This window comes from Sceloporus occidentalis, unplaced genomic scaffold, assembly GCF_023333645.1.
Source record: "Sceloporus occidentalis isolate IW3139 unplaced genomic scaffold, rSceOcc1.0.p SCAF_9, whole genome shotgun sequence".
NCBI classification, from domain to species: domain Eukaryota; kingdom Metazoa; phylum Chordata; class Lepidosauria; order Squamata; family Phrynosomatidae; genus Sceloporus; species Sceloporus occidentalis.
This window is the reverse complement of record NW_028316989.1, coordinates 35,594,422-35,604,228: the sequence shown is the minus strand read 5'-3', so window position 1 is coordinate 35,604,228 and position 9,807 is coordinate 35,594,422. Positions and strand designations below refer to the sequence as shown.

General features: G+C 42.8%; 1 protein-coding gene across 2 annotated transcripts; it reads right to left on the bottom strand.

The window, feature by feature from the left end:
- Positions 1-511: 511 nt before the first annotated feature.
- On the bottom strand, positions 512-8,432 carry LOC149307257 (signal peptidase complex catalytic subunit SEC11A-like). 2 transcript variants are annotated; one of them, XM_089538754.1, is made up of 6 exons: positions 8,300-8,432; positions 4,885-4,994; positions 3,604-3,753; positions 2,648-2,767; positions 1,273-1,330; positions 512-788 (listed from the first exon to the last, which is right to left on the bottom strand). In XM_089538754.1, the coding sequence occupies exons 1-6, from the start codon at positions 8,348-8,350 to the stop codon at positions 738-740; spliced, it is 540 nt and encodes a 179-aa protein (XP_089394880.1). In that variant the 5' UTR covers positions 8,351-8,432; the 3' UTR covers positions 512-737. The 2 variants fall into 2 exon arrangements, with proteins under 2 accessions (XP_089394880.1, XP_089394881.1); XM_089538755.1 differs by lacking the exon at positions 8,300-8,432 and adding an exon at positions 5,406-5,466.
- Positions 8,433-9,807: the final 1,375 nt, after the last annotated feature.

Here is a 9,807-nt window from a genome sequence, read left to right as displayed (position 1 = left end):
GGGTTGCTGGAAGCAGAGCGTTCAGGATGATTTTCATTTCTATGGGAGCAACAGCTGATCCAGTCACAAACACACATACACTTTCCTCCCCACTTTCCCTAGTCCAGCATGCATGCATGCACACATATGCACACTCTCCTCCACGTCCTCAACCTCTGTGAGAAGACAAGTCAGCTGTTGCAGACAGCTGTGGATGGGCCAGCAGTAAAGAGCTTCCATTCTGGGGAGAGTCTACTGTAGAAGTAGATTTCTTGGCGGGATTGAAGGGGCAGAGGGCATCTCTGTTTAATCTCACCCCAAGGAAAAAAATGGCTGCAACTGGGGCTCTTTGGTGCTTCCTCGCTGCGACTAAGAAACAGCCTCTGTCCACTGCTGTGGAAACATTGAAAGAACTGGTATATAAAACCTACAGTATCAGTGATTTCTCTCTTCCACCTCCACTTTCCCTCTATGTCTGAATATATGTGCTTGAGGAAGGGGAAAAGAACTGACAGAAAGACGAGACAGGACGTTTTGGCTGAAAACTTTTAATATAAAAAATTCACTGATGTACAAAAATGCTAAAATGTGACAAACTGTTCAAAATACTGGGATCAACTTTCCTGTTACACAGCTGTAGTAGAAAATAAAACCAAAGAGCCAAACCCAACTCAGTTAGGAAGCAGTGAAATGTACACGCCATCACATCCCACTATTCAGCACGACTGGTGCCTTCAGTTGGCCTTCTTGGCAGCAAACTATTCTCGATGGACTAGAACGAACAAGCCCAGTAGAAAGAGGACAGTGTACTGTCAGTGGGGAAAAAAAGATAACATTTCTACTGTTAGACACACACCTGAAACGATTTGCACAGTTAATATGGTTTGCAACACAGAATCTCAGGTTTCCCAAATTTTAGGTTCAAATAACTCTAGTGCAGTAAGGGGGAAGCACCTCTGGCCTGCAACACCCATGATCCCAATTCAATATGGCCACTAATAAGCAGTTATGGAAATTATAATCCAAACCTTCAATAGGATGAAAGGCCCCCCACCCCTGAACTAAGCAGAAATCCAAGCTCTGCCAGGGAATATTAGGGTAAAACTTTGTACTCAAATCATTACATGCAGATTCAAATGGCTTAATGTTTTAGGGGTGCTGAATCACTTCAATGGCTTTTTAAAATACTCAGCTGGGACTCTATGAAGAACTACACATGCAATCATTTTTCTATGTAAAACTTTGAACCAAGAATTTAACTGTACAAGAGATAGAATGAACCAGAAGTCATACCTTGAATTTGGGATAGTCATTCATTAGGATGGTTACAATTCCAATATATGGCACAAATCTAAAATGGAAAAACAAAATCACCCATTTGAGACATCATCTTGGCATACGATGAGGCTGAATGTAGGTTTTGAATGTGTGTGATGGCTAGGACAAAACTTCGGCTTAGACTATACATATAGGAAAATAAGGTGATAGAATCCCAAGATGGTTCCGTTTCAGATTGCAGGTGAAAATATAGCTTTATGTAGAATAAACTGTTAATCAACAGTCAGCGTATCAGTGGTAGAACCTCTGATCAAGTCTCTTTCTTTTTTGTTTAGCTTTCTACTTGTAGTGAGTACTTTACAGATGGGAACACACAAATCTGTTGTTCTCTCTCAGTTGGTAGAATTTAATTAACTTTCAAGATGGTTTGGGAGCCACCTCACAGAATAGGATACTGATCCAACCAGTGATTTAATTCAGCCTTTTCAGTCTTTCTTGAGAATTTGAGACAAAGCCTATGAAGCTTCTGCAAGTCCAGTAACATCAGTAGATGCTAACCTAGGGAAGCTTTTATCATTTCCTCCAAAACTCAGTAGCAACTGTTAGATAAAGTCATGTCAGGAAATGCCAATTGGCATGGGGCAAAACAGACATGACATTCAACCATAGCAATAACAAGTACATTTCTGTACCATTTACCGACGTAGTAAGCGGTTTACAAAGTGTAAGCTAAATTTCCCCCAACAAGCTGGGTACTCATTTTAGTAACCTATGGAAGGATGTAGGCTAAGTCAACCCTGGTTGGTACTGAACTTACAACCTTGTGGTTGCCTGAAAATATAGCCCCTAGAGAATGTGACTTCAAGGCCACAAACCCAGCAGGCCTCACTTTGAAACTGAGCACTACATGAACACCAACCAATATGCTTTTAAAATCAGCTACCTGGTTTGTCAGGGGCAAAATGCCTGAGATGGAAAAGAAAGAGAGATTTTGTGGTAAAGAAGGAGTGAATGTAACACTCCATTGAGACTGTTCCCTTTGAAATCTGATGACACAAATGTATGTGTGTGTGCCTTCAAGTCACCTGTTGACTTATGGCAAACCCATTCATTTCACAGGATTCTCTTAGGCAAATAATTCTCAGAAATGGTTTTGCTAGTTCCTTTCCCTGAAATATAGCCTGGTATTTGTTGGTGCTCTCCCATCCAAGCACTAACCAGAGCTTATGCTGCTTAGCTTCCAAGAGCAGATGGGTATTTAGGCCTGGTTATAGAAAACAGAAGCACAAATATAGAGTTTTAAGCTGTGACACGGAAAAAAACCAAGACTCAATGGAAAGTGAACATAATAGAAAGCAAAGCAATTCCTTTCTGCTGGTGCGTGTCTTACCCTCTCGCTCTTCCCACCACATCCTTCTTCTCCAACCAGTGCTGCCCTTGCTTGTACAAGCCTCTGTCATCAACAGCATTATTGTCACCCTTTGTCAAAAACTTGATGTCTCCGTTTTGTCTACCAAAAAAGAGAAGAACCACTAAGAATTAGAGCAGTTGCAAAAGAATATTCATGGCAGAAAGTAAACCACAATTTCTAAGGCAGCATCTCCCTTTACTCTGAAAATATGTAGATAACATGTAGATATGTATATGAAGATGGCTAGGAACTGTGGTTCAGAAGTATCTGTAAGACTCTACTTTGACTGCTACGGAATAGATAAAAGGAAATTACCACAATTTCCTTTGATCTATTCAGTAGCAGTCAAAGTAGTCTTACAGATACTCCTGAACTGCAGTTCCCAGCATTCTTCATTATCAATTAAACTGGTTAAGTCTGATGCGAATTGCAGTCCAACATCTGGAGGACCACATTTTGCCTACACCTGATCAATGCAAAAGTGTTCACATGTATAACATGCATTCTTGTCTCAGAAACGAGGGCCAAGGGATAGAGGCGGTTCTACATCTTTGTATCACATCTTTCAACCAGAGACAGTCAAGCTGAAAATCAATCAATCAATCAATCAATCTATGAAAGACAATATGGTTACTGGAGCCTTATCCAGCTTATTATTATTTACAGTATTTATACCACGCCCTTCAGCCCTAAAGGCTCTCAGGGCAGCTTACAATTATTATTAAGCTTACTGCCTTCCAGGGGTGTTGGAATACAAGTCTGACTATATAAGCACATAAGGGCAGAAAGGGATTCATGAGCAGAGCATCCTCTTGATTCTCTAAACCATGGTGATATGACATCTCAGTGCAGCCTTTGGCTGCAAAAGGACCCCATGTAAGGTGACATAACAGCAGATTTTGACAATAAATCATCATCCAACCTTGGAAACGTACTTTTCATGAATTTTCAAAACTCGGTGCACTATTGGAATTTCCCTTCCTTCTATCCTGAAGACCACAATTTCACCCACTCTGATTGGCTCTTCAATGCGATTGGTTAAGAAGAGAAGGTCTCCTCTGTGGAATGCAGGTTCCATACTGCCACTAGAAGATAAAGATCTTGATTAATTGTAATCCACATTATGGTGTTTGCCTTGAGATGATTATCAGCCAGACTGTGTGCGCGTGTACATATATATCAATGCATACTAATTCCTAGTGAGAGCCATTATGGTGTAGTGGTTTGATTATTGGACTATGACTCTGGGAGACCAGGGTTTGAATCCACATTTGGCCATGGAAACTCACTAGATGACCTCAGGCAAGTCACACTCAGGCAATTCTGCCCAAAAATCCTCCATTAAGTTCACTTTAGGATTGCTGTTAAGTCAGAAATAACTTGAAGGCACACAACATACATACACATACACTTTGGCTACTGGAAGGACTGGAGAGATGCATTTTGTCTGCTGCAGCAAAACAGAAGCTTAAAAAACTAGCCAGTTTTATTTAGTATAGATTTTCATAGAATGAAGCCCATTTTGTGAGTCGCTGAACAGACTGCAGTCCATGATAGCTCATGGCAAACCAATCTTGCCAAAAATTGATCATATGCCAAAAAACTCATTTGACTCTTTTATATTTGGTAGCCAAAAACTTTTTTGTCAGTCTGGCACTTTGCTTTGCTGTAGACATTTGTTTTATTTTAATATCTTGCAGAAATGTTTAAGACAGACCATTTCCTGATATTATTTTGCAATGGTTGTCATCCTTAAGCAAAAAGAATTGTTCCAAACAGGAATCCTTAGTGTGCTGAGTTCTTCCAAATGAGGTGAAATCTGTGTCTGCACTCTCAACATTGTGGTACATAAATGGTAACAAGGCATGCTGGTTAATTAGAGGGGGAGTAATCACTCTAGAACTATGACAGTGGACTGTATCACCTACCCTTTGACAATTGTTTTAATATTAGTATCACGTGTGACCAAACCAGTATCACCTCCCTTGAGTCTATCACAGAAATTCTAAGGCCCATGTACTGGGCAAGCCACTTATCAGTTTGTATAGCCTTCCATCCAACCAATGTCTATGTCAAAAGGATGGTGCTAGGTGATGGTAGAAGCCATGTCCAATAGAGGCTTCAAGCCTGAAAGCACCATTACAGAAATGAATTTGAGCTGCATTTTTCCTCTGAGGTTTCCCACTGCAACTTAGCTCATTTCAGCATAGTTTTACCTAAGTACGACCACGATGGGGCTCTCACTGCCCGTTGCCACCATCAGCCCCTTCCAGATCATCAGCGCTGAGGAAACGATCATCCCAAAGTTCAGCACCTGGTAATACAGCTGGGAGGGGGTGAGGGGACAAGGATGAGGGCGACACTGGAAATAAAACAGCCTTCCCCCATAACTGACAAGCATGCAGTACCTTCCCTTAAACGCAGATATCCCCAAAGACAAACCTGCAAGCCAATAACTTTACAACTCCAGTTTACTCTGTAAGACTCATCACAACCAACAGGACTGTTTGGGAGTATATTAGACTGCAGCCAGCACAGCATACCCACAGATATATTTGAATGTTTGAGCATTGCTGGAATGAACATCAGAAGTTCTAAATATGTAGTTTAAGCTAACAGCTTTAAATTACATGAGATTTGAAATATGTTGCCTGGAGAACAACACACCTCAAAATGGGAATTCCTCAACAATATATAAACTAATATATACCTTTGGTAAATTTGCCGTCCAATTTACCTTTGGTAAGTTTGCAATCCAATCACCTCTGGAAGTCCACATGTTGTTGCCATTATTATTATTATTATTAACCTTTATTTATAAAGCGCTGTAAATTTACACAGCGCTGTTCCCTAACAGAGAAGAGCCAAATGATAGCCCATTCTAGTGAACCAAACGGAGCTCTCTTGAAGCCAGAAAATATATTCAGGGGTAGCCATGTTGGCTACCTGAATACTCCAAAGTAAATCCAAACTCACTTTTGGCATGTTCCTACCTAACAACCCTCCCTTAGGGAGGAATTTCTATGATAAATGTAGTGCTACAGAAATATAAAATGAGGAAGTTAGAGATGCCTCAGTTCCTGCACCCTTCTTTCCAACCAGAGGTACTCCAGTCCCCTCTCAAAACCATTCATCATGTACATCTGCTGCAAGACAAGATGGGCAGACTTGGTATCAGGCAGCACCTTCTGGTCTTTAATTACACACTATGCAAAGAAGCCCTTCATTCTGCCAGCCCCAGACCTACTACCAGCTTTTGTTGGGCAACTCTCCTTCCCAAAATTCTAGCATTTGGCAAGTTTAGGAGAGGGAATGGAGGACTTGTTTTCTTCCTGTTCTTCTACAATCCCTTCCCAGTTCAGCACAGTGTGTGATGTAACGGTTTGGACACTTGACCGTCTCTGGGAGCGCTCACTTACCACACTTCATGCACAGTTTTTAATGCTGCTGTTGTGGTGCAGCATTTTCAAAGTTAGAATGGGACTTTGAGGTGGAGTCTGTTATGCATGTGAGAGAGTAGGAGCTAGTATTCTGAGACGTAGCTGTGTTTTTGTGGAGTATCAGTACGCAAAGGAATCTTGTGCCACCTTTGAGACTGTGTAGAAGAAGCTGTAACTACAGCCCTATACTACTAGGGGGTAGTAGTTAGTGTTGCCAGAATGAAAACTAGAGAGGAATCCCATACTGTTAATAGTTGTACAATTCAGAGTAATTTCTGTGTTAGTCTAGAATATCTGTACACAAAGATATCTTGTACCACTTTTTAGACTAACTGAAGCATCTGAGGAAGTAGACAAAGCCTACGAAAGCTTATGCTACAACGTCTTTTGCTCAAAGGTGCTACAAGATCTTTTTAATGGCTGTGTAGAAGAGGGAATTTCAGCAGATGTTGAAAAACTGGAGACATGTGTCCAAAGGAGGTTGACTAAAATGGAGAAGGGTCTGGAAACCATGAAGCCCTATGAGGAATGACTTAGGGATCTGGGGATGTTTAGCCTGGAGAAGAGAAGGTTAAGAGGTGATATGATAGGGATGTCATATTGAGGAGGGAACAAGCTTGTTTTCTGCTGCTCCAAAGAACAGGACCCAGAACAATGGATGCAAGCTACAGGATAAGAGATTCCACCTCAATGTTAGGACCTTCCTGACAGTAAGGGCTGATCGACAGTGGAACAAACTCCTTCCTCAGAGTGTAGTGGAGTCTCCTTCCTTGGAGGTCTTCAATCAGAGGCTGGATGGCCATCTGTCAATGGGGATGCTTTGATTGAGAGTTCCTGCATGGCAGAATGGGGTTGGACTGGATCAGGGCCCTTGCGGTCTCTTCCAACTCCATGATTCTAGGTGTTGCTTTTCACTCAACCAGGTAACAAGCAACACCTGCTGAAACTTCCTCTTCTACATAACCACTATCAAATACAGGGACTCTCACTCTGGCAATCCTAGCAATGCACAAGGGGCTCTTCTGGCACCTATTGAAACCAGCTATGTAGAAGTTTTAGCATAAGCTTTTGTAGACTTGGTCTACTTTCCCAGATGCAGGAAATAGTCAAAGTCTATGAAAGCTTATGCTACACCTTCTTCTACATAGAGAGTGACCAGCTGCCATAACCACAAAGGAGGACAAGGCGCTTTGAAATGGAGGGCATTACAAAAGAAGAAGAAGAAGAAGAAGCTAAAAACACCAACATGAATATGAATTCACACTTAAAAATGGAGGGCATTCTGAAATTCTTCCTGGACATTAAGTGCAAATGTAGGACATGCCTGGCCACCTTGTTTAATACAAAATACACAACATTGTGGCAATGGCAGCTACCAAAACAAAAGACAGTACTTGCCTATAGGGAAACCATACTTAACCATTGGAGAATACTTGCCCATAAGAGAATCATTTCTATACTCTCTGTGGGCAAATAGTCTATTATTCTCTATGGGCAACTATTCTCCTATTATTCTCTATGGGCTACTCTTTTCTAATGACCCTCTATGAGCAAGTACTGTATTCTATTATTCTCTATGGGCAAATATTCTTTATGGGCAAGTATTCTATTATTCTCTAAGGGCAAGTACAGCATTATGCTATCCTTTTCTATAGGCAACTATTCTCCTGTCATTCTCTATGGGCTACTCTTTACTAATGATTCTCTATGGGCAGCTATTGTATTATTCTCCAACGATTCTCTATGGGCAAGTACTGTATTCTCCTATCATTCTCTATGGGCAAATATTCTCTAAGGGCAAGTACAGCATTATGCTATCCTTTTCTATAGGCAACTATTCTCCTCTCGCTCTCTATCAGGGCAAGTGTTTCCCAATGATTCCCTATGGACAAGTATTCTCCTATTATCCTCTTTGGAAAAGCATTCTTCCCATGATTCCCTGCTCTGGCTCCGATCGGGGCCCACAACAAACTCCAACTCCCAGAATCCCACAGCCTTGAGCCACAAAGGGGTTAAAGCGGTGCCAAACCGGGTTATCTCTCCAGTGTGGACGCAGCCTGGAAGAGAGGCCAGGGCTGCGACAAGGCCCCGTCATACGGTGGAAAGGAGACCCCCGCCACCCCCCGCCGACGCCCCAAAGGGGGAACTAAGCCCCGGTCGGGGGACCTGGGCCGGGCCTCTCTCCCCGCACCTGCCGCTTGTTCATCCGCCGAACATCGTCCAGGAAGTCGAAGGAAAACATCGCGAGGAACGAACAGCCGAAGGCAGCCGAAAAGCCGCCACCGCCGCCGCCGCCAGGAGGAGGGGGAGGGGGGAAAGAGCACTCTTCACTTCCGCTTCCGGTAGCCATTTCCGCCAAGCAAGAGCCTAAAGACCATAGAGGTTGCCTCGCCAGACCTGCCCCAATTTATACCTCTTTCTGAGAGCAACTTCCGGTCGGCTAAAGACCAGAGAGGTTGAGTTCCTAGACCTGCCCCAATTTATCCCTTTTTCTGAGAGCCACTTCCGGTCGGCTAAAGACCAGAGAGGTTGAGTTGCTAGACCTGCCCCAATGTATCCCTCTTTTTGAGAGCCACTTCCGGTCGGCTAAAGATCATAGAGGTTGAATTGCTAGACCTGCCAGGATTTCCCTGTCCCTCCCGAGGAGCGCACTTCCGGCTTCCATTTAGACCTTGGTAAAGACCATAGAGATTGCCTTGCCAGACAGGGGCATTTCAAGACTCCGAGGCCGCTTTCCTTCCCTTCCCGATTCGGATTCAAACCGAATTATGTTTAGACTTTACTGAATCTGTTACGATTCCAAACACAGCACACAAATTGTTTTTGCTGCAGGCAGCAGGCTAACAGCCAACTCTCCGGAGGTTGGAGAGTATTGCTGTCTTGAAAACACTTGAGGTTGAATTCAAAGATATAGCCATGTTCGTCTGTAGAAGCAGTTCCTAGAGAGGCCTTGCAGCAGCTGTGAGGCTAACTGAAAGAAAGAAGTTGGCAGCATGTGCTTTCATAGACTTCAGTCTAATTAATGACTTGGATGACAGAATTGGGAGCATACTCATCAAATTTGCAGATGACACCAAATTAGGGGGAGTAGCTAATACTCCAGAGGACAGGATCAAGATTCAAAATGACCTGAATAGACTAGAAAGCTGGGCCAAAGCTAACAAAATGAAATTCAACATGAAGAAATGTAAGGTACTGCACTTAGGGCAGAAAAATGAAATGCACAGATATAGGATGGGAGACACATGGCTGAATGAAACTATGTGTGAAAGGGATCTAGGAGTCCAAGTAGACAATAAGTTGAACATGAGTCAACAGTGTGATGCGGCAGCTAACAAGGCCAATGCGATTTTAGGCTGCATCAATAGAAGTATAGTGTCTAGATGAAGAGAAGTAATAGTGCCACTCTATTCTGCTCTGGTCTGGCCCCACCTGGAATATTGTGTCCAGTTCTGGGCACCACAATTTAAAAAGGACATTGAAAAACTGGAGTGTGTCCAAAGGAGGGCAACTAAAATGGTGAAAGGTCTGGAAACCATGCCCTCTGAGGAACGAATTAGGGAGCTGGGGATGTTTAGCCTGGAGAAGAGAAGGTTAAGAGGTGATAGATATGATAGCCCTGTTTAAATATTTGAAGGGATGTCATATTGAGGAGGGAGCATGATTGTTTTCTGCTGCTCCAGAGAACAGGAACTGGAA

Bases quoted from the DNA above. Each gene is read 5' to 3' on its own strand.
- LOC149307257 (XM_089538754.1), bottom strand. From the start codon at position 8,350: ATGTTTTCCTTCGACTTCCTGGACGATGTTCGGCGGATGAACAAGCGG. The intron at 4,995-8,299 runs GTGCGGGGAGAG...ACCCCCTCCCAG, and splicing joins GGCGGATGAACAAGCGGCAG to CTGTATTACCAGGTGCTGAA. The intron at 2,768-3,603 runs GTACGTTTCCAA...CTTTTTTGGTAG, and splicing joins GTTTTGAAAATTCATGAAAA to ACAAAACGGAGACATCAAGT.